This window comes from Stegodyphus dumicola, chromosome 5, assembly GCF_044657685.1.
Source record: "Stegodyphus dumicola isolate Sdum_Otavi_A_Nest chromosome 5, ASM4465768v1".
In the NCBI taxonomy this organism is placed as follows: domain Eukaryota; kingdom Metazoa; phylum Arthropoda; class Arachnida; order Araneae; family Eresidae; genus Stegodyphus; species Stegodyphus dumicola.
Genome location: NC_140772.1, coordinates 66,330,836 through 66,355,122, shown reverse-complemented (window position 1 = coordinate 66,355,122; position 24,287 = coordinate 66,330,836). Strand labels below are relative to the sequence as shown.

Sequence of the window (24,287 nt, the reverse complement as noted above, 5' to 3'; positions counted from 1 at the left end):
CAAACTTACAGCTAAGGCATCAATGCATTAATAAACATTACATTAGAAACAACGTAAATAATAAATAATTGCAATAAGTATCAAATCAAATGAGTGCATAAATTTTTCAAATTTAGAAACTAAAAGGACCATGGTCATATACTATTTACATTATATACACTATGTACTATGGCCATAGTAAGGAGCCAACCTATCGTAATGAATGACTTTAGGCTTAGAGTTCTATGACTTATGGATCCGAACCACAACATTGTTCAGCCTGTTTAGGACTCTGTACAGACCATCCCAAGGTGACTGTAGTTTTGGACAGAGTCCTTTCTGTTGAGTCGGATTCCATTACCACACCTTGTCTCCTTTGTTGAATCGATGTGCAGTGGCTCTGGTGTCATATTGGATCTTCAGCTTCTCAGTCACCAAGTTGATTTGCTCTGGTGCAAAACTGGGCCTGGAGATCCTGTATGTATTCCTCGGGGGAAGGCGACCAAACAAGAGATCACAAGGCGGACGTAGGTCACGATCAACGAGCATCTGAGATGGGGAATAGCTGGTAGTCTCGTGGACAGCACTGTGGTAAAACAATAAAAACAGTGGTTCCTGGTAGTTTCTGGAAACCAACCAGAGGTTATTAAGGATGGTTCAATTATACCTCTGTGTACCATGCCATCCGACTGGGAATGTAAAGACATCGTTTGGGTTTTGTCAATGCCAAGTAGCTTGCAGAGTTCTTCGATTTCAGCCGAGGTAAAATTCCTTCCCTGATCAAAATGTAACTGAAGAGACATTCCAAACCTGGAAATCCAATGCTGTATCATCACCTCTGCTAATCTCGGGATCTTCAGGCCACTTGGTGAAGTAATCAATGACAACAAGGATGTATTTGTTGCCATCAGCAGTTCGTGGCAGAGGTCCCAAGATATCAAAAGCAATATGCTCAAAAGGTGCTACTACATTGTATCGTTGCAGCTTGCCTCGGCTGCGTTTCTCCGGTCCTTTCCGACCTGCACAGGCATCGCAAGATGAGCACCACTTTTGCACAACATCCTTTGCATTATTCCAGCAGAAGCGCTCATGAATTCTCTGCAAGTCTTCATTATTCCAAATTGACCTGCTGTAGAGCTGCTATGTAGTTCTTTAAGGACATCCGGAATCCGAGATCTTGGAGGTATCATTTGCCAATGGAAGTCTTCCCATCGTCCAATTCGAATTTCCAGTACAAGACCCCGTTTCTAATGTGGAGCGAGTCCCAGAGGGCCCAATATTGTTTTGTTGTGGTACTATAGATTGAAACGTCCTGACAAGTAGCCTTTCTGTTTGAAGACGCCATCAGTTCAATTATGGGTTTAATGTTGCCGTCTTCCAGCTGGTCTTTCCTGACTTCTTTGTCACTCCATGGGTCTCAATCAGCCAATGTTGATGTTGTAATCAGTCGTGCCACCAGACTCAGCAGCTCGTATTTCGCTTTGACCCTGGAATAATATCGGCAGCTGTCTGAGCAAAGTTTTCTAGACAGGGCGTCAGTGTTTCCATGTTACATTTAAAAAGTAAATTACCATGATCCCTTCTGATGATAGATAGTGATGTCATATTCCTGGAGTTTCTATTCACCTAGCTGTTTGACCCTCAGGATTCTTGAAATTTAAAAGCCAAGCCAAGGATCCGTGGGGGTAGGAATTTTCTGCCATATAGATGATGGAAACGCTGTAAGGCTTTGACTATGGCGAGCAGCACAGTCCTGGTGACAGTAATTCCTCTTTAGTTTAGAGAGGCACTTGCTCCAGTAAGCCACTACATGTTCTTGGCAAACAAGACAAAACAGCACCAGCACTTTCTTTGCTCGCATCTGTGTCAAGAATAAATGGTCTGTCGAGCTGAGCATGCGTCAGGAGTGGAGCAGATGTTAAAGCTTCCTTCAGGTGCTTTAAGTGCATCCTCACATTCTTTTGTCCACAAGAACTTTTGCTTGCTCTCTGTCAGCTTGTGAAGAGCTCTTGTGATGGAAGAAAAGTCGTTCATGGATCTCCTATAGCAGATGCAAAGTCCTAGGAAGCTTCTCAGCTAATGGACATTTTCAGTACGTTTCCAGTTTTTAACGGCTGACACCTTTTCAGGATCCATGCACACACCTTCAGCAGAGATGACATATCCGAGGTAAGCCACTTCCTGTCTGAATAATTTGCATTTAGAGGGACTCAACTTTAGATTAATTTGCATTTAGCGGGACTCAAAATTGGCTCCTTTTAGTTTCTGAAGTACCTTGTTAAGATTTTTTAGATGTTCTTCAAAACTCTTTCCGACGATGATGATATCGTCCAGGTATATCAGACAGGCTTCGTACGAAAGACTTTTCAAAACAGTCTCCATTAGGCATTCGAATATTGGCAGTGCATTACACAGTTCTAACGGCATCACCTTGAACTGCCAAAGTCCTTGTCCCATAGCAAATGCTGTCTTTTTCTTGGTCATCAGGATGTACCTCTACTACCACTCTTTACTACCAATATCCACTCTTTAGATCAAGCATCAAAAACTACGTGCTTCCTGAAAGAGTGTCCAAAATGTCGTCAATTCTAGGAAGAGTGTGGCTGTCTTTTTTCGTAACCTCGTTCAACCGGTGATGGTCAACAAAAAACCTCGTTGAACACTCTTTCTTTCTGATGAGGACTATGGGAAATGCCCATGGACTTGTGGAAGGTTCGATGACATTGCTTTCTTGCATGTCCTTTAAATGTATTCGTACTTCTTCTTGTTTCTAGCAATTGGTAGATGTTTTGGATGTTGCTTGATTGGTGGATGATCACCGGTATCAATTTTATGTTGCATCAAACTGGTTCAACTCACATCAGAAGACAAGCAGGAGGAAACTTCTTGAAGATCTTGAATGACGCGTTCATCAGCATTCCTCTCTTCATCGTTTAATTGCACATTCTGCAATAACTCTGATATAATGCTTTCTGAAGACACAGATTCTGGAATGTTTCGTTTAATGCTGGTCACTGGATGACATACTGCAACCACTTAACCCTTTTTTAATAACTCGCCTTTTGTCAACTCTTACCAGGATAATTGTTTGCGATAGGTCAACAAGTGCTGAGGCTACTAGTACTCTTTTCGGGCTATTACAGTTCTTGGGATATTCTATGATGCCATAGCGGAAATTGCTGTTTTCGGCTATGGATGCAGGTAGTAAAAACTCTGCTCCTTTGTGTACTGTGATATCGTCTTGAGCTATATTTTGTGGATAGATTTCACTCCTTCATCATTAATTTCTAATAGGGCTATGTCATCATAGGCATAATGCAGTTTGCTATTTTTAAAGTCCAAGGAAAAATTGTATTTCCTTAGAAAGTCCTTAGTTTGGGAATCCCATTCGTTCGCTTCTGCCATATACACTTGCCAGGAATTCTTCCCATCATATGTGGATAGTTTCAGGGAGGGACAAGCAGGCATGGTTAAAAATTTAAAACCACCAGAATTGCTCTCTGCCGCCGCGTCACTATGGATTTCTTTAACGCATCAACTTCCTTGGCCATCGAAGAAACCCTGTCATCAATTTGTTGTTGAGCTGCTCCAACTCTTCCTTCAATTTCTTCTTTGATAGAAGAAACTCTGTAACCTATTTGTTGTTCCAAGGCCAAAACTCTCTCTTCTATGCTTTTTCACAAAATAAACTCTTTCTTCTATTTGTTCTTTTACAGAAGAAACTCTTTTTTCAATGTGACCAACTTTATTTTCAACAGCATCAGTTCTGCCTTCCATAGTCTAAAATTTGTTTTCTATTATGCAGGTAATTTCCTCTTAACCTGCTTCAATCCTTTCTTAAACAGCCTTCATTTCTACTTTAACAGATTCCTGAACAGCTTTCATTTCTTGTTTAACAGATACATCACCGGCTTCCATCTTTTCTTGAACAGCTTTCATTTCTGCTTTTAAGAGTAACTTGACCAGTTTCTATCTTTTCTTGAAGAACTTTCATCTCTACTTTAAATAAACCTTGTCCCGCTTTAATCTCTTCTTTAAAGGATGCTTGGACAGCTTTCATCTTTTCTTGGAATGCAGCAAGAGCAGTGACGAGTCGCCTTATTTCTTCTTCTATCCCTCTTGTTATTGGCATTCAAATCCCACCCCTGACACCAAAAGTGTTGCGCGCGTACGATTTCATAATCGATGAAAAGTGAATAAAATTTATTCTTATCAATCCTGAAATTTCCTCAGAGATATTCATACAATATTGCAATATCTCACAATAGTTTAAAACTACTAAAACGTGGAATAGAACTCCTCACCCGAATTTGCTACAATCAATAACAGCACTAAGTAAACAACTGAATTGAGATGTTTCCTTCAGCTTTTATAAGCTTTTTAATCCTGTATGAAAACATTCTGGTATTTTCTTGATTTTCTGGATAGCAAAAGAGTACAATTACAGAATATCTGTTTATTAAAATTTAAATGCACATGCTCCTGTATTTTAATTTTTGCAGCATAACTTTTTCTTCAAATAGGTTTCTTGCTGCATTGCACGGGAATATAAAATAATTTTAACTACAAATTCTACTGAAAATAGCTAAATAAATACAAAATCCGTAACACTATATTAAGTACAATTAATATCCTAAAAATAAGTTACATATATTGTAGTTGTTAAGTTTTATATTTGTGATTAAAATGTACCTTTATAGTCTCTGTTTCCTGTTTTTGGGTAGAGATAAGATTGCTCTGTAACAATTTGTGATTATATGTTCAAATTGTAATTTTTCTAGTCTTGTAACTTTTGAAAACTGTTTTTCTTTTCTTAAATTTTTATTTATTTATTTATTTATTAATAATTCCCTTCTAGATATTGATCCCTCCCAAGGATCTGATGACCAAGCTCAAGAAGGAATCAGATTCACCTAAAGCTGTAAGTTCTAAAATCAATAAGGCATTTTGTTGTTAGATGAGATATGCATTAGTAAAATCCTTATTTTTAACTTATTTTTTTAAGATGCATGTGTCTATCTGATTGTCAGAATTATGAAGATTAATTACAGATTAATTACAGAATTAAATTTATTGTATGTTAGCCATTCATATCTGAAAGTATAAAACTAGTAAAGTGCAGCATTCTGTTAATTATTATGATTTCTTAAGCTTAAATGAATTTTGGTATTTGTAAAATAGTAAATGGCAAAATACCTGATAAATCTGTGAAGAAAAGTCCTTTCTTATGCTATAAATTCTTTGTATTCCCTTTTGAGGTGTGAACTAAAACGCCATTAGACCTTCATACAAAAATTTATGAAGTTGTTAATTTTGTTATATGTTGTGAAAAAATTCATATATGAAAAACTCTGGAGATTTAAGAAAATAATATCTCAGAAAACTTGGTTAGTATGCCAGTCAGAATATTGAAAATATGCACATACAGTAATGTTTTATATATCTTGTTATCATTTAATTCTTAAAATTTCCAGATTTGAAGGCTTGAATGTTTGTTACTTTTTTATTTAAACATAAAATATTTATATATTTTTTAACCTAAAAATCTGGACTGTTTTTATGTAAAAAAGAAAAAGTAGCAGAATATCTTTAAAAAGTAAATTACCATTTGACTGAAATTGATTTTTTTCTCCTTTTCGATGTCATGAAATTGATTTTAGGTTTTAGATCAAGTTCGATACAGAGTCGAATGGACTCGTCAACAAGAAGCAATAAAAAGACGGGAAGAAGAGGAAGCTGAAAGGGAAAGAGGTAATTTAAATTGTTTTAAAACTAAAGCATGGCCTGAACTAACTTGTTACCTATTAAAAAAGTCAATTTAATTTTTTTTTTTTATTATTTTGCTGGCCAGGGGCATTTTTTGGACTCCAAATATCAAGAATGGAAGGAGTTATGTATAATGACCCTTAAAATAAGAAAAATGCATACATACTTCCTAAAAAACTACAGTTTATTGTAATGATTGTTTTATTTGTTTATTTCTAATATATATTTTCAGTTTAATCAAAGTTTTTTGTTAATATTTTTTGAGAAGGTAATTAACTCTTGTTTTGCACTTTGATTTATATTTGAGGCTAAAAAAATGCTGAAATAATGGGAACCCCACCTACCTTCATTTCTTCTTAAATCCAGAGGTTTAACCTATTATTGTAATATTTGTTTATGGTGTTAAATTTTATGTTATCTTATTAAGTATTTTTTATCATTCAGAGAATGCAATTTAAAAAAATGAATTACAAGCTAAAATTGCAGGAAGGTCATCTTTTGTTCCATAACTGCCTATAAAAATTAAAAGGCTGCATTTTGTAGGTGCAGCCTCTTTCACTGAATGAACATATTGTTGTTTCTCTGGTTTTAATTATCATCATTTTTTGTCTTCATTGAAAAGTTACTAATGGCATTCATTTCTTATTTAATAGTTGCTTAACTTTTTCCCATCTGGAACTGAAAACTTGCTATTTCTAAAATTCAATATAAAGTTTTTTTAACCCAGAAGGGCTATTAATTTCATTTTGCATTGAAATTTTTAAAAGGGTGTATCTTTTTTAAAATTGTTGCCACCAAATATTATTGCCTTGTATTATATTTAAAGAAATTAAATAATAAAGAATCTGCATGAATGCATGTATGTTTCTTGCATTGTGATAAAACAATGGTACCTAGAGCCATCAAATTTTGAATAATGTAGTCCTCCAATCCAATATGGGCATCCGGAAGCCCGCGTTTGAAATTTGGAATTTGTTTTATTATGTATTTCATATTTTGTAAAGCTTTAATGAATTTTTCATTAACAAACTCAACAATTTCAAAGTGAACAATGGCATCACTGTACGGGGGGGGGGGACTTTTCATCTCCAGCATGCGAGACTGTGTATTGGAAATTCTAAAGATATGCTCTTTTAAAATTATTTTGTGATATTGCTGTTGATTAAATTTTATGATTTAAGTGCGACAGCATTAACACACAAAAAGATTTTTAAAAAACCTTTGGACGTAATATAAAATCTGAAAATTTTCAGATTTAAGAAAAAAATATATATATATTTTGTTTATTTATTTATTACTGAACTAAAAATTAATAAAAATTAAAAATTTTTGATAGAAAGCAATAAATTTAAGGCAGAACAAACAATATATAATCAACAGCCATGTGTGTAGTGAACTGCTAGATCTTTTTATGGCTCTACTGAGAGACCAAAGCAGTTACTGTGGTTATTAATGAAAAGTGGAAAGAAAGAAATTAGCTAATGAAAGTGTGAATATTATTATCTTTGATCACTTTACTTATCTTGCGATCTTTGAGGTTCCTTCCCCCTTCCAGAGGGATATCTAAACTGATTTCAAAATCCTACTTTGTCAGTATGCAGTGTATTTTTCTGTCACCAGTGTATTCCTACAATTTGCTGGTTGTGTGGTGTTGATTGCAGTATTTTGAATTCCTCATGATTTTAAGATTTTTTTAATTTAGTTATGTATTGAACATCAAAACTGATAATCATATGCATGATAAACATTTTTAGATTATAAGATTTAGTTGGAGAAGAATATAAACATTTTTAGATTATAAGATTTAGTTGGAGAAGAATATTTTTAATATGCTATTCTGAACTTTTTTAAGTTGATTTTTATTAAGTACACTTCCATTTTTAAGTGTTTTATCATCCAGATCTTGATTATTGAAAGAATGCATTCCAAAATGTGTTGAAATGTGGCCACATGCAAGCCTTTGAAGGTAAAAAGGCTATAGAACCTAAGGGATATGCCATTGGCTACTATTAAAAGTGTACTGATAATTCTTATTAGTTGTGTACGGAAGTACCTGTCTTCCCTTGAAGAGGTGGTTGCAGTTTTTCCTGTCCATCAATTGTTCCCTTCTGCTTCTGCCGATACCATATTTGTCTGGTTGTTGCTTGGCTATGTTCGACATGACGACCTATTTCCTGGAAGGATAATCCACAATCTCTGTATACAATGATTCTGTCTCGGTGAAGCTCGGAAACGTGCTCGAATGATGCTTGTGTTTTTCTATGAGGCATACTGAAGCTGCACATACAAAAATTCTCACAAGAGAATAATTCACATTATTCTAAATTGCAGTCTTTCCTCTTTTAAATATGAATTGTAAGCAGCAATGCAGTTTCGCGTGATGTGTGAGTGTGCTGAAATCATCATCATTTGCATATTCTATGCGGTATACACATGATGTTTCATGCTGTTTGGATGCTTCCATCATGGTTTTGCATTTTGGATGGCCAGCAGTTTAATGATCACTAGTTATATATATTATTATTTTGTATCTGATAGACTTTTAAAATGTGAATGGAAATTTTGGAAAAATCTTTGTCGAATTTTCTGATTAGTAGATATCTGCTCTGTTAGTTTCAGTCAGTTGTTCTACCAGGGTTGCCACTCTACCAGGAAAAGTCAGGGAATTCGAAAATTTACCAAAAACGTTTGGGAATTTCATCCTGTAATTCCCAAAAAAGCAGTTTTTGCTCTGACATCTTTGATTTCCAGTAACCTCAAGAATCTAGTAATTCACATGAACATATATGCAGTGCTTGTTGAAGGAAAATAAATTCCCCTGATTGTCGTATAAAACAAAATCTTTTAAACCTTTTCTTCCTTCTTAAATGCCTTATGTGTCATTTTGCAGTAAAATAAAAAGATAATAATCGATCATCTAGGCTAATCCAGTATATCTGTATTCGCCAAAATGCTATAAATTTTTTAAATTCAGTTTTTAATCTTTAAGTAATTAACTTTATTTTAACGTTTTTCGTATCATTTAATGCATCTTCTTTCTTCTAAATTTATTTATTATTAGTTATTGCTTTCAAATTTCAGGAAATTTTCTCTAGCACACTTATGAAACTAATTCTAGCAGTAATGTGACGTACCATCACGAAATTTAGTGCAAATATTTTTTACTTATGTAGTTTGCTAAATTAAAAATCACTTGAATTTATTTTAAAATATCATTAAATAGATTTCTTTCTTCCTTTAATTGCAAAATGTATGCAGAAAAGACATTTTTAAATCCCGATTGGGCAGATTTCTAATCTCAATCCTCAGTGGAGAAAACAGCTCCTATTTTAGTTATGAAAGTAATGCTTTGAGGATTCTCAGCACAGCCAACGTGCACTACATGGATAGCCTGGAATTTTCTTGAAACACGTGTGGAAAGTAGGGGAATTTCATTCTGCTGTTTGAATGGCAATCCTGTTCGATGATCAGATTACTACCCTACATTTTATTGTATTATCTATAGTTTGTGTTTTAAAAATTGCTAAGTGCAGCCATTCTAGTGTATTGTATTGTACATGCATCAGGTAGATCGGTGATAAACTAAATTCAAATTGCATTATATAATAATTTGAATGTATAAAATCATATTTAGATAGTCATTCTGTCATTATATTATAAAGTCGATTTTGTATTATAAATATTGATACATAAAGTATTTCTTTTCTTTTTTAGTTCAATATGCCCAGATTGATTGGCATGACTTTGTAGTAGTGGAAACTGTTGATTATCAGCCTAATGAACAAGGTACTTGATTATTTATAACTTGGTATGTAATTCTGGTGCTCTTCTCTTATTGGGACCAGATTCAGAAATCTATGTAAGTATGCCCATGTGTATGCATATGTGTGTGTATACGCACACATACATATATCCATGCATTCATGAACACATAAATGCATATGTACATACATTTCTGAATCCGGTCCCGATAACAGAAGAGTACCGCAATTTTACTATAAATCAATTAAGAAATAGAAATTGTTTTATGTGTAACTTTTTTATTTCTTTATTAGGTCTATTCCCTCCACCCACCAATCCTGATGAAGTTGGTAGTCGAGTCTTGCACCAACAGCGAATTGAAGAACAAGGGGTAATTTAAATTTCTAATCAGTTGCATATCTTTCATGTGTTATTATTTTAGTACTGCTCTTACAAAGGATTTGAAGAGCAAAATTTCAAACTATTAATTTCATATTATACACGTTTTCTTGACCTGATGAAAATGTGCTTAAAATCCACTATGTTTTATTAGTGAATTTTGATTAATTATATAAATTATTTAATAATATTGAAGTATATATGTAAGGTGTATCCTAAGTTTTTAACAGTTATCTTTTGTTAAAGCTACTTTCCTGTCCTTCCTAATTTCAGCGTACAATTTCCTACCAGAATGTTTATTTAGAATCATGGTTAATGCAGTTAAGATCATTATTTAAGTCAAAGTTCCACCGACTTCGTTAGAAAGCCAGAGATCTGATTAGTGCACGTTTGCCTTTTGGCTGCACTCTGTCTAAGCTATTACTACGCTCGGCCTTATCTCAGGTTCTTGATAGCTTCGCCAGCTTAGTTGATATTTAGGGTCCAACTACTTAGAAATCTTGATAGCTCTGGCTATATCTTTTTAGTTAAGTTTTATTTCTAATTACTTTGAGTTCAAGCCCAAGTGGAGGCTTTCCTGTACATCCTGAGAAAGGGACCATCTGTTAAATTTCTGTTTTGAGAAATAAAGGGTAATTAACCCTTCATGAGTTTTACATATCTGTTTCTGACATAAAGCGATTATTCGCTTAAGTGTTCATGAGGTTTCTACACACTTAGCTGTTAGATAAAAGGTTGGAACCTCGCATATACATACATTCATAATTTTAATCTAGATTGATGAGTTCTAGATTTTAGATTTTCTCTGCTGGAAACATTGCAGAGCTGTCTAACTTGTAGTGCAAGCATAATGCCCAGTCGGTTCTTCAGATTAATGGCAAAATCACTATTTATAGTTAGAGCTTCTTATAATGCAAGCACCTTCTTCTTCAGTTTTCAAATTTGGTCATCTCCAAAAAATATAGATAGCATTTATATATGTCACTTGTAAGTATTTGTCTAAGTTAATGCACTTTATGTGTGCTGACTGTAAAATGAAGTAAGTCTACCTTTATGTGTACAAAATGTATTAAAATGAGGTGAAAGAACAGATTATGTGCTGAATGTTGTGATTTATTTATGAAAAGAGCCAAAAAGAGAAAATATATGCATAGTCTTTAAAGCAAATGTGATTATTGATGTTTAAAACAGATATAAATTTAGATTATTCTTTTGTGAAGTGATAATATAATTATTTTACTTACAAAGGACTTAGAGTATTTTTTTCCAAGTTGTCTAATAATCATTATTATGAATAAATTCTCAGATGTCATGAGATTCTCAGACTTCAGTTTTGTCAATTTGTAGAAAACTAAAATTATTTTAACAACTGTAATTGCATTAACTTTTAGATTTTTTATATTGTTGAACTTTTTTTATAGGTCGAAGAAGTAGAAATGGAAGTAGAATCAGATGAAGAAGGCAGTGATAAGGACACTGCTGAAAAAGCCGGTGGTGCTAAAGTATGTTATGCTAAGATATTAAATACTGCATTTTATAAATTTTATAAGTTAGGGCATTTTAAATCTTTCTTATATAATTTAGGCAGATGAAGAAAGTTCTTCTTCATCAGATGAAGAGGAAGATAAAAGACGAGCAAGTCCTCCACCTTTGCCACCTAAGGAAGCTCCTCCATTACCTCCTCCTCTTCCTCCTCAACCAGATCAGGTGGTTATCCGTAAAGATTACAATCCTAAAGGTAATACATATTTTTAAATTACATAGGAAATCAATTTTCATATCATAAGTAAATAGAGCATCAATGCAATAAAGTTTGTTTGTTAATGTTTTATATGTGCTAAATAAAATTTCTGAAATATTTGATCAAAAATTTTATGTTGTTGAATTGCAAAGTATCAAGATTTAGTACTATAACTTTCAAATAGATTGCTGTAATATAAGTTTACTGCATTTTATTTGCATAGTTTTTAATTTTTATTATAATTTTTACCAGATTAATAAGTCTTAAAATGTGTAAAAAATTTTGAATGAACTTTTTACTTTAGACATACAATTATCTAAAGTTGGTGGTTTATAAACTTAAATGACTGAAAACTGAATTGTGTTTTTGATGAAAGATGGTTGTGTATTATTATCACATTGCTGCATATATTGATAATATGCATTTCTGAATTAGTCACCTGTATGTTTTTTGTAATCATTATAAAATATCCAAGATTCAGCTTTGTGTAGTATTAGTATATTTCCTTTGGATCTTGCCTCAAATTTGGCAATTTTTTTTTTTTCCCTCTGAAATCTTTTCCATCTGAAAATTTTAGTAGTCAATATGATAAGCATAATTGAAGAGGCTTTCCAAATTTGTCTCTTACACACCAAAAAAATCCTTGGAAAATCCTTGAGATATTAAATTCCATTTTCAGAATGTTTAAAATTTTTCAGGATTCTTAAAAAAATATTTGTCACTGTTAGAACAAAAATAAGTTATGTGATTCAAGGATCATCATTTAGCATTTATGTTTCAGCATATGTTAAGGTAAAGGAGAAAATGCTACCTTCTGCATAGATAAAAATTAGCTAAAGACAATATATTGAGTCTAATAGATAGATTTCCATTTTGCAGTTTATTGCCATATGCAAAATAGTGTTGGAAATTTTGATTATAATAAATTATGGATAATATATAGGCTGTGTTTGTTAAAATATTGCAATATTTCCTTAAACAAAAGTGGAAGTAATACTTCATGCTTCTAATAACATTCTCATGTTTATGGTAGCTCCTTACAATTAAAAGTGTCTTATAGACATATGTAAGCATTCAAAACAGAACTTTGGCTTGAAGAATTATCCATTTTGCTGCTACATCTTATGAATGACTGCATAGATGTGTATTTAAGTAGAGACTGCACAAAGATACACCTCGGGGAATTGATAGAAATAGTATTTTACTTTGAACAGGGCTTTTTTAAGAAACGTGGGGTCTATACCAAGCATGGCAAACTGTGGCGTGCAAATAGCATGTGGCTGTTTGGTCCCTTAAATGCAACTCATATGTGTTGCATACTGATAATCAAACAATGTGCAATATGTGTGAATAATGTAATAGATTTCAAACAGTCAACTATTCTTCGGTGACAGAAAAAATGGCAAATATTTCTGTTTTTGTGATTTATTATTATGCAACATTTAGATCAGATAATGACTCTTTAGATAGCATAAGAAACAAATACAATGGTCACTTAAAAAGTAATGTTATTTTGTTTTTTTCATTTGAGTTTACTTTATTTCAAGGATTGTTCTTTAAAATCTCTCTATATAGTCCCCATGCTTTTCTATAGCCACAATGCAGTGTTTCAGAAGCCTTAATGTACAACTTAAGCTGATACAACTTGATAATTGATACAACTTGAGCTTTCAAAGACTATTACTTTTATTAAATTCTCGTATGGCTTAATTCAGTGGTCTCAAATTGTTCAAGCCAAATGCCTGACTTTCATTTATTAAATCAAGAAACTGTTTTAATAAGCTTCTTAACTACCTCACTTCCTTATCCTAAATCATTTCTTCTTATCCACTTTCACTTTCTTCAAACAATACAACAAATTCTCAATGAATCGGAGCTTGCACAAGGTGGAAGTTTTACTGTTTTATTTACTATTTTCATAATATATCCATTTGCAAATTTCTATCACAGAGTGCTTGATAAATAATACAGTTGTATAGTGTCAAAAAAATTTTATTCTAAAATTTTTCTCCTCCTTCCTTTTTTTTTTTTTTAACCAACCATAACATTATTTACAAATCCAATCATTTTATACCAGTGTAATTTTTATGTCCAAAAGTGTTATTATTTCAAAAGAAATATCCCAAGCACCAGTTTTTTCCTTTCATAGAAATTGTTTCCAGCAATTCCTCAACTTTTTAGAATTCATCAGTAACATCTCACAGGTAAATGACAAGTTGTGCTATTATGTCTCTGATGTCATTACTCTCATCAAATGCTATTGTTAATGCTGCAAAATCCATACCATTTGACATCATTAATCTCTAGTGATTTCATTAATACATTCTGCTACCTTGTTGGCTGAAAAAATAATACGTTTAAATAATTGTTTTTTTATCAGGAAAAAGTTCAGCAGATTTAATCAATCTTGAAGGAATTCACCATCAGTAAATGATTTTAATTTTTTTACAATGGTGTGTGCAAGAGCCAAATTTGCATGAATTATTGCTTCACCGAATTTATTTGTTTCAGTAAAAAATTTTGGGTACTTTTCTGTTTTGCCGGCGCAAGCGATAAAGTCGCCAATAATGGTACAACCGATGCCAAACGGAATATCCTCACTCGTAACCTTTAACGCTTCATTTTCAAAACAAGTCGCAGCCATTTCTTATCAGATTGATTCTTTCTTTCAATACTGGCATACAATTACATAGAATTTTAACCAGATAGTTCAGTTTTATGCCCTAAGACCATTCGCAGTAATTAAGTCAATTAGGATGCAATCACCCTGATGGCAAAAATATAGAAAAGGCAATGTCAAGGGTTAAATTCATCAATTCTAATGAGAATGCACTAGCGAAGTGAAGCACTGCAGTTTTACATAACTTCTTAGTAAGCTATTTGTACGGATTCAAATAATTCTTGCAGTTAAACTTGTATTGCAAATTAAGATGTAACTTGAAGTTAATGTACATAATTACTGAGAGAATTAGATTTTTATAGCGTAGTTTACGTGATATAACCGGCGAATCAGGATGTTGAACCATAAAAGCATAGTAAATTCTCAAATGAATGTCTTTTTACAAATTTATTGTCTTTATGTGGCTTTACACAAAATTGTAAACAATATTAAAATGCTTATGTTTTTAAAATAAAAAATTCTTAAGAACTAACATTTTTTATGTGTATACTGTATGTTGTCGCCAATAAAGTCTGCTTGGCGAGATTTGCGCCAGCGAAATGGAAAAGTACCAAATTTTGTTGTCACAATAAAGCAAGTGTCAGAAATTGTAACTTTTCTTCCCCCAGTTTACCTTCAAACATTTCAGACTTTTTTTAGTGATTCTTTTTGTAATGGCTAGATAAATTGTATTCTTTTGGAATTGATATTCCTTATTACAAATGAAACAGCGTTATTACACACAACATCGCAAAAGTACGTAACTTCCTAGTTATCTTGACCTTATCAATGGCCGAGTAGTTAGCACCACTGAATGTTAAAAGTTTGACCATGGCTCCATACTTAACATAGATATGAGCCTATTTCCCTTAAAAAGTCCTCCACTTGCATCCTTTCCCTTACGCAGATAGTCTTTATGTGCTTTGCCATGTTCAAGTAATCTATTTTTATTCCATATCATTCAAATAAACTCATTCTGTAGCTGTCTCTAAAACTGCTGTATTAACAACTAGATAACTGGAATGGGTTTGCTGGCCTTGTAAAATTGCTTCAAGTGCCAGATATGAGCTGCTGTTTTGAGACCACTGTCTTGAGTAACCACTGAGTAACTTCCTTCTGAAAGGAAAAGCACTGTCTATGCAGGAGCTATTTCACTTGGAAGAAGTTTGATGAGGTAAAACTTTCCACCCCTAAGCAAACTGGGTTGCTTTTCAAACATTTTTCACTATAGATTTTTCAACCACTCTTAGTAACATACTATTGTCACACTTTTCCACAAGTAACCATTATTTTCTGTATTGTTTGAAGCTTTGTAATCCTAGTCAGAGATCATCATTAATTCAACTGTGATTGCACTTGTCAAATTTTTTTTAGTCACCAAGTGGATGAACTTCTTTACTGGGTCAACTATGATTTCTATTCTGATTCAAAGTTTCTGATCCACATTTCACCAACAGTTATTCAAGGCCAAAACCTTTCACTTTTATCATCAGATCTTCATTTCAGTAACACTGCATCAAGCAGCAAGAGTTTTATCAGGCATACATTTTATTTTTCTGTAATACTTTAGTCAAAATGCTGATGCTCATGAATTCACTGTAGCTTGTAATATTTGTTTCGTATTCAATGGGCTTTTTCCTTTCTACTCCACAAAGTGTCACACTTGCTTCATCTGTTGATGTTTCTAGCTTTTCTGTCCTTCAGTCATCAGCATGTGCATGCCTGACTTATTTTTCAACATAGACTCTGCTATGATCACCATGTACTTCATGCAATGCACTGTGAAATACTAAAAAATATAATGTAGTTTATGAGTACTACATAAAAGAGAAAGCAAAATGGAACTACAAAAAAAATTATACATTATGTATAGACAGCAGATAGCTTCATTCTTCAATTAATATGTAACATTTGTTAATGCTATATAATTAATTATACTAGATACTAGATATTGTCAATCTTAAAAGTGTCTTTCGATCATTAGTGATATTAACACATGAAGATAGTTTCTTATGCTTTGAAGTAGACTCCAGAATAAAATCAGTACCATCGGCATCCAAATTATAACATCAACAATGCAATATTTTATATTAATTCTCCCATAATTAGTGAAGGCTTGATTTCAGATATTTATCTAAATACATCTTCTTTGTATGACTGCAAATCCTCCTTTGTGTGATTGATCATTTCATCTGTTGTGATTTTTTCTTACATACAGCTAATGAAGCTGTGTTTTCATAATGAAGTTGGTATTGTGTATAAATTTCATGCTGATGCTTTGCAGTACTATTACTTTATGTCTTATTTTTTAAATGACATATGACCTTAAGCTTTGGTATTGCCGCACCCTTATTCATTATGGTATTGTGGAGCCTCGAAATCCAAGTTCTAGAAACAAACTCCCCCCCCCCTCCTGAAAAAATTGAAATCCAGTTGATCTATTCCACATCCCCAAAAATATCAAAATATAAATCAATTTTCCTAAAAAATAACGCTGGTAAACAATACCTGGTGTTTTTTGGAGAAGCTCTAAGTGGAGATTCTTAGCCTTAGTGCAAATGATAGCTTCTGACACCAAATCGCCTTTTAACTGCTTCTCGTTAATCTACACCAACAACAGCTTCTGGGATTTTTAGACAGTGCTTGGGAGTAATGGTAACTCCCTTAGCCACATCAAGTTTTAACTTCTTTCTTCTTCAGAATAGTGCAGATCATCAATGTCGAATGACCGTAAGTCTTCCCAAATTCCATCACATTTACACCATGCTTATGTTTTATCTATGATTTTTTGTTACTTTCAATGGCCGTGGCTTTCTTCATTTTCTTTGAGATACTATTTGAGCCAACAATCTTCTTGGGAGGCATTGCAAAATAATTATTTTCATGTTAAATGCTAAAATCAATTAACTCATAAGCACACAAACACGTAGATCAAAGAACGGTCAGTGATCTGACAAAGGGATACCCCGAATTGAGCCGGATTGGGAAATGCCTCACGCATACCAACAACATAGCTCATTACTCGAGTCAATGCTCATATTTAAAGACAAATTTTTCACTCGTACTGTCCTCGTATCTCAAATTTCTCGTATATAGAGGTGCTCGTATCTTAAGGTTCCACTGTACCACAATGATGTGTCTCAAATCTGAACGACAATGGAAATGCGGAGATTTTAACTTGTATTGGAAACTACTCGGGATTGTTTTTAAACTCAAATCCTTATTGTTTCTCAGATCTTAAATAATAGTGTAATCTCTCAAATCTTCAAATGAAAATAATATGAAGAAAGGGGGAAAACTTTTAATATTAAGGGGTTTTAAATAAAATTAAATTAAAAATCTCATTTAATGGAAAAAAATTTAAGAGCTGTTTTTAGAAATATGTCTATCTTTCTTAGTAAAATTTAAATGAAAGACTTAATTTTTTTAATTTTGAGATTCTTTTTTGCTGTGTAATCTGACGGATGTATTTGAGAAGCAGGTTTATATTTCATGTAATAAGTTCAGAATACAACAACCATGTCCAAATGGCAGACAGCTGGAATTGTGTGAGACACATTTATGTACTTTGGTGCAAGTTACTAGAAATATTTAGGATGTGCTAGTAATAGATTATTTATATCCTGAATTATTGAGATGATTTGAGTTACATTCTAGAATTTCTGCGAAAGCACAGCTGATTATTTAAAAATTTTGATAAATTTCACTGGATGCCAGCTGAAAAAAAGCAACACTCAGGACTGTCATCAGAAATGATATTGGCAATTCAGTTGCCTCTGAAATTGCAACAATAATATTCTTTCTTTTAATGAACAGTTCTATTAGTGTCAGTAAAACTAATTTTTCTAAAGTTTTTAATTAAGATGTTTAAAGATATCCTAAGATTCTAATGATGAAAAAAGAGCTAAGAGTTTTGGAAATTCATATCTTTTTGAAGCTTTAGATGTCCCATCCATAGGCTCTGTAAATGCATTTAATTTAAGGATTTAAAGCTAGTTTTGTTATTAGAATATATGTCTACATATTAATTTTTGGGAGGAAGTATATTATTATCACTTATTGTGCCAAAAGCCTTAAAAAGTTAGCAACTTATTTTAAAATATTTTCCCCCTTGAATAACATTTTCTCTACAATGGTTGGACTGCTGTCTGATCTCTCTTATTTTCTTCTTTCTAAACATGCACATATGAATTAAAAGTTAATAATAAATAAAACAAAGCCATTGGATCTATTTTTTGAATTAGTGCTCTTAAATAAATAACTTTTTACATTACTGTGCTTGTAAAGACCATAATATTCTTCTGATTTCAGTTTATTTTTTCTAAAAGATTTTAATTAATGAGAGGATAAGAAAGGAAAGCGGTAGAAAATATTTGTTTTTCTATTTAAAAAAAGAATGTTCATGTGTATCGTACAATACTTTCAAATTTGTGTTTCTTTGAAACTTAACATTTTTAAAAATATAAAATAGGTGAAATTTTGTATTTACTCACATTAATCACATTAAAAAAAGCAAAATTCCCATCAATTCACTTTAAGCATTTTTCTCCACTTGAAACTTTTATCTCTGCTGTGAAAATAATCTGAATGTAGATCTGCTGCTTTTAAAAAATCTAGCAGCAACTGTTGGAACTTTCCCTGAATTTTAACATTTTCCTCGTAACTTCTCCTGCCGTCATGAAGTTTGGCTACCTATGGTATCTAAATTGGATGGGTAAAAATTTCTCTGTTTGAGCATATTAATTCTTTTAACATTTCCTTTGTAACTTCTACTGTCATGAAGTTTGGTCAACCCTAGTCTATACATTGGATGAAAGAAAATTGTTCTACATTGCAAAGTCCGTAATCCGAACTCATCGGGACTTCGGTGATTCCGGATTAGGGGTTTTTCCAGAGAATAGATCATCAATTTAGATATAGTAAGAGGACATGCAAAAATTATACAATTAAAAATATGAAACCGTAATTTATGAAATAAAGAGCAATTATGATCTAAAAAGTATCAAAATTTACAAAAAAAAAAAAAAAAAAAAAAAAAGCTAATATTTATTTGTTTACTTTATTTAACATTTCTTTCAATGTAAGTTGTTTAAGTTGCTTCATTTTTTTGTGCTAACACTCTCTCTTTAATTTTATAAGCAGGCATAATTTCTTGTTCAGTTACAAAGTTCCACTGTTCAAGTCCTGTAATTGCTGTATCGAGAATACCGACTAACTTATCAATCGAAATACTGTTCTGTCACTTTCTTCACTCTTGGAAGTGTGCATGGGTAAATGCTTTACGCGCATGCGTAAGTTTGTGGCTTTGAGGTCTGGATTATAGATCATTCCGGATAACGGACGTCTGGATTACGGACTTTGTACTGTATATGAATATGTATCTGCTTTGCCATGGAGAACTTGTGATTGCTGTAGTCTGTGAAATTGGCATTTTTCAATCTAGTCAAGCTTTTGTGAAGCAATAAAGCTGAAGGCTGTATCTTATTATTTACAGAATTTAAGATGTCTGCTATAAACAACTACTTTAAAATGGGTGTTTCCAGGAGTCCTTCCCATTGTTTGCAATTGTAACGTCTTGGCACTTATGCTTTCCATCTGGTTTAAGCTTATATAGATAAAATCATTCACTTTCTGTTAAATAGAAACAAATCAAGGGAAGAGGAATTAATAGACTCAACCATCAGCTGTAGCTGTTGCTATCATGGTTATGAGGCAAGCTGGGCAGGGCAAAATGACCCTGAAGTGGTTATTCTAAAGTAACAGACTATAGTGTACTGCATTGTCACAAGACATACTTTCAAGATCTTTCAAGTTTTTACCAATATATGGAAGAACAGTATATTCCATAAACAGCCACCATGTTTGATTCATTAGTATACATGAGTTGTTTGTTCTTTTCAATTTTAGTTTTATAGTATATATTTTTATCATTCTATTTACAATAAGCCTTTTGTGATGATTTTTTTTAATTAATAAAATAGTATGGCATTATATTTATGTTATTTATGTTTTACCTTCTCTCCCTTTTCTAGTGGTTAAACCTCCACAACCTGTAAGTGAACAATTCTTAATTTCACCTATTACTGGTGAAAGAATTCCGGCTGATAAAATGCAAGAACATATGAGAATAGGTATGTATCTCTTTTCATTTACATTGTTTCTTCTAAAGCAAAAATTAATCTTCTAGTTCTCAACACATGTATCTTATACTTAAAATTAGTAAAGAAACAACCTTGTATTTGTCATAGATTTAGACAAGAAAATCAATTTCGAGGGCAAATAGGTCTCTTTTTATCATAAGCAAAGAAATTTAAAAGACTGTCTTGCAAATTTCTTTGCTCTTGAGGAAGGAGGAAGAGAGACCTGTTTGCCCTCAAAATGACTGAGTTTCTTGTCTAAATCTATGCTAGATGTAATTTTGTTTCTATACCAATTGTAAATTTCACTTTGTTTCTCTTTTCATTTACATATATCTATATTTATGGCTGCAATGACATGAACAGTTCCTTAACTATTAATTCTTAATATTTCCTCCCTTTTAAGGTTTGTTGGATCCTCGTTGGGTTGAACAAAGAGATAGAGCAGTACAAGAAAAGATGACCCAAGAGGAAGTCTATGCACAAGGTATGTGAATTTGTATTTTTATTGAATGTAACATCAATAATTGTAAAGGTAGTCTATGCACAAGTTAAGTGAATCTTTATTTTTCTAAAGGTATGGTAATAAAATTATTTAGTTTTCATACAAAAAAAAAAAAAAAAAAATCTCCAGAAATTTTCCAGAAAAATAAAGTTTTCAAATAAATTTTTTACAGAAGATGCATAAGAATATTTGAAATATTTTTTGTAGACTTACAAGATTCAAATATTTTTTGTCTTTAATTTTACTTCCTGTAAGTTCAATTGACGGCTAACAATACATGAGTGAACATAAGTGTTATACATATTTTGAGAACTTGGCTATAGTAGTCACTTTTGATGCTGGCACTACAAAGTATGAAATCGATGCAAGTAGTTCCAATTTTGTTCCTTGAAAGCATGAAGTATGAGTTTGCCTGCAACCCTTAAAATTTTTTGGAAGTTGATGAATGCGTCTATTTCTGTGAGCATACGTCAATTCCAGGATGAAATAGTGCCCTCTCATTTCATCACAAGTAGAAGTCCGACAAAAAAAATTCTAAACTTCAATCTCAAAATGTTCTTTTAATGAGTTTATTTGTTAGTTGACATTCTAACATGCATAATTAATCTCTTGGTATTTATTTTTCATGTAATGGTGATTCGTGATTTCCACAGAAGATCACTTACAAGTGATAACATGTAATTTATTAGTTTTCAAGGATCACGCATTTTGTGTGCTGAATTTCCATTTAAACAACTATCATGGGCTTCGAACTGCTGAGCTGGAATATTGTTTCACTACTGCATGGCTGTTTTCAAATATTTTGCTGCAGCTAGGCATGTCATCACTGTGCAGTATTCCAAGGACTGCATTCACAGGTTAACGGCTGAAGAATGCAGAAAGTATTGGTTCTTGTCCAATCTTTGAAGTAGAGCAGCATAAGACATTGTCATAGTTAGAAGGGTGATCTTCATTTACAAGAAATTTTGTCAGAGTATATTGTTGCAGCTTATATCGTACCTGGGCTATATGATCCAATCAAGATTGCCAAAGGCTGCTCTTCCTAATAAAAAAATAGTTAAAGGCATACAAAAGTAATATTTAATAATAACATTCATATCTTCATTATTATTATATACAATAAAATCACATGCTTTAAATCAAAAGATATCTATTAGAGAAAAAAGCAAATACAGTCAAAAGTCATTAATCCATACTCGTCGGGACATCGGTGATTCCTGATTATCGATTTTTCCGGATTATAGATCATCAGCTTAAATCTGGTAAGATGGCATGCAGAAATTATAAAATTAAAAATATGAAACTTTAATTTATGAAACAAGTAAAAATTAAAAATATGAAACTTTAATTTATGAAACAAAGAACAATTATGATCTAAAGGGTATGAAAATTTACAATAAAAAAAAAAAAGCTTAATATTTATTTGTTTACTTTATTAAACATTTCTTTCAATGTAAGTTGTTTAAGTTGCTTCGTTTTATGTGATAATACTTTCTCTTTAATTCTATAAACAGACATAATTTCTTGTTCAGTTACAAAGTTCCGCTGTTCAAGTCCTATAATTGCTGTGTCGAGAATACCGACTAATTTGTCAATCGAAATTTTCTGTTTTCAATAACCTGTGTGTCATTTTCTTCACTATTGGAAGCGAATTATAATGAGGAGGAATTTGCGTGAAATTGATAAACAGATTTCGGAATGGTTAGAGAAACAAAGGATATGCCTTTATCCATTTTTTGCAGCAATTCCACTTTTTGTTTGATGGACATCGAAACATACTTTCGCTAAAAATCCTTTGGGAGCTCCAGCATTGGAAATTCTATTTGACATAATCGAAAGTTCAAGCTTACTTTTATAAAATTGCTCTAACAGTCTGCAAAAAATAATAAGCCGGAACCAATTTGAAGATTAAGAAACAAAGCAATTTGCACCATAAACTGAAATAGATAATTAGATAATTTTAGCTTACACCGTCCGTTAAACATTAAACGCGCATGCGTAAACATATTATGCGCACACGCATATGCGCAGCCGTAAAGGTCTTACGGGCACGACGCATGCGCAGAAAGTTTGTAGCTTTGAGGTCCGGATTTATGGGTGTCCGAATTAACGACTTTTGACTGTACGTAATTAATATGAGCTTTGACCAACCAATTTCACCATGTCTATGAAAGTGAATAGAGAATGCATCTATCTCTGTTCACTTTCATAGACATGCAGGGACTGCAAAGAATAAATTCAAGATGTTTGTCTTAAGTTTTTATGGTTTTATGTTTTCTGTACTTCATAAAAAAAGAAGAAAAAAATGCTCACAGATAAAATCAGATGTTGAAAAGAAACAATTTTGTTAATGTACTTGAAATATTCTAAGTAGATGCACTTTATAAAAATCCACTTAATTATTTGTCCTTCTCTCCCCCCCCTCCTCTTAAAAAACCTTAATATCTGGTCACAGATATTAAGGTTTTTTAATATCTGTACACATTATATTTGCAAGTGAGTTTGATGTCTGTTTAGAATGGTGTACGGAATATTCTGATGTGCATGAAATGGCATCTTCTTAAATCTTGAAATCTGTATCCAAAATTGTCTGATAAAAATAATCAGATCAGTCTATTTTAAACTGTTTATATTACTCAGATACATTTTACATGAACCAAAATGTAATTCTTGAGTGAAAGAACCTGTTGCTTGTAATACGAGATTGCTGTAGTTCTTTAATTTTGAGTGCTGCCATTTTAACGTCATTTGTAGGTGTATTTAACCTTAAAGATACTTAATCAGTTCACCAGTATACTGTTGTACACTAATCAGCTTGCCAGATTTTACTTTCAAATTCAGTTTCACGTGTGCTTATCCTTTTCAGTTTTAATCTTCTAGTTGTCCTTCAGTACAGGCCAAATCAACATGATGTTAAGAGCCTCATGTTTAGATAGTCTTAAAGGCAGATTTTGGCATCAGCTTGCTAAATCTGATTAATCAAATGCTATAACTAAAAAATAATTATTAATTACAATTAAAAATATTATAAAACTTCCAAATTAGCAGGTTAAATTGTTTTAAATTTATTGGAAACTAATTATCAATTATAGTTAATAATTAATATTTTAATAATCATAAAGAATATTATAAATGCAGCTTCATGCATATATTAATTATTTTTGAGTCTGCTATTTCTCATTTATTTAAAATTGCAACTATGTGCTCATAGAACTGAAATTAGGTTAATTTTTCAACTATGTGCTCATAGAACTGAAATTAGGTTTTTTTTTTTTAGTTTATTCTGTTGATATTGAAATATGCTCTTACTTAAGGCAACAGCCAAATTTTATGAGTTTGTTTAAGTAAAAATATGCTCAT

General features: G+C 32.3%; 1 protein-coding gene across 2 annotated transcripts in view; it reads left to right on the top strand.

The window, feature by feature from the left end:
• Positions 1–24,287, top strand: part of Sf3a1 (splicing factor 3a subunit 1) — a 52,063-nt gene that overhangs the window by 14,334 nt on the left and 13,442 nt on the right. For both annotated transcript variants that reach the window (XM_035369034.2, XM_035369027.2), the window contains exons 7-14: positions 4,838–4,900; positions 5,640–5,730; positions 9,460–9,531; positions 9,801–9,877; positions 11,307–11,387; positions 11,470–11,623; positions 20,318–20,416; positions 20,829–20,909. In XM_035369034.2, the coding sequence (XP_035224925.1) occupies positions 4,838–4,900; positions 5,640–5,730; positions 9,460–9,531; positions 9,801–9,877; positions 11,307–11,387; positions 11,470–11,623; positions 20,318–20,416; positions 20,829–20,909 (718 nt within the window). The remainder of the gene's footprint in view (positions 1–4,837; positions 4,901–5,639; positions 5,731–9,459; positions 9,532–9,800; positions 9,878–11,306; positions 11,388–11,469; positions 11,624–20,317; positions 20,417–20,828; positions 20,910–24,287) is intronic.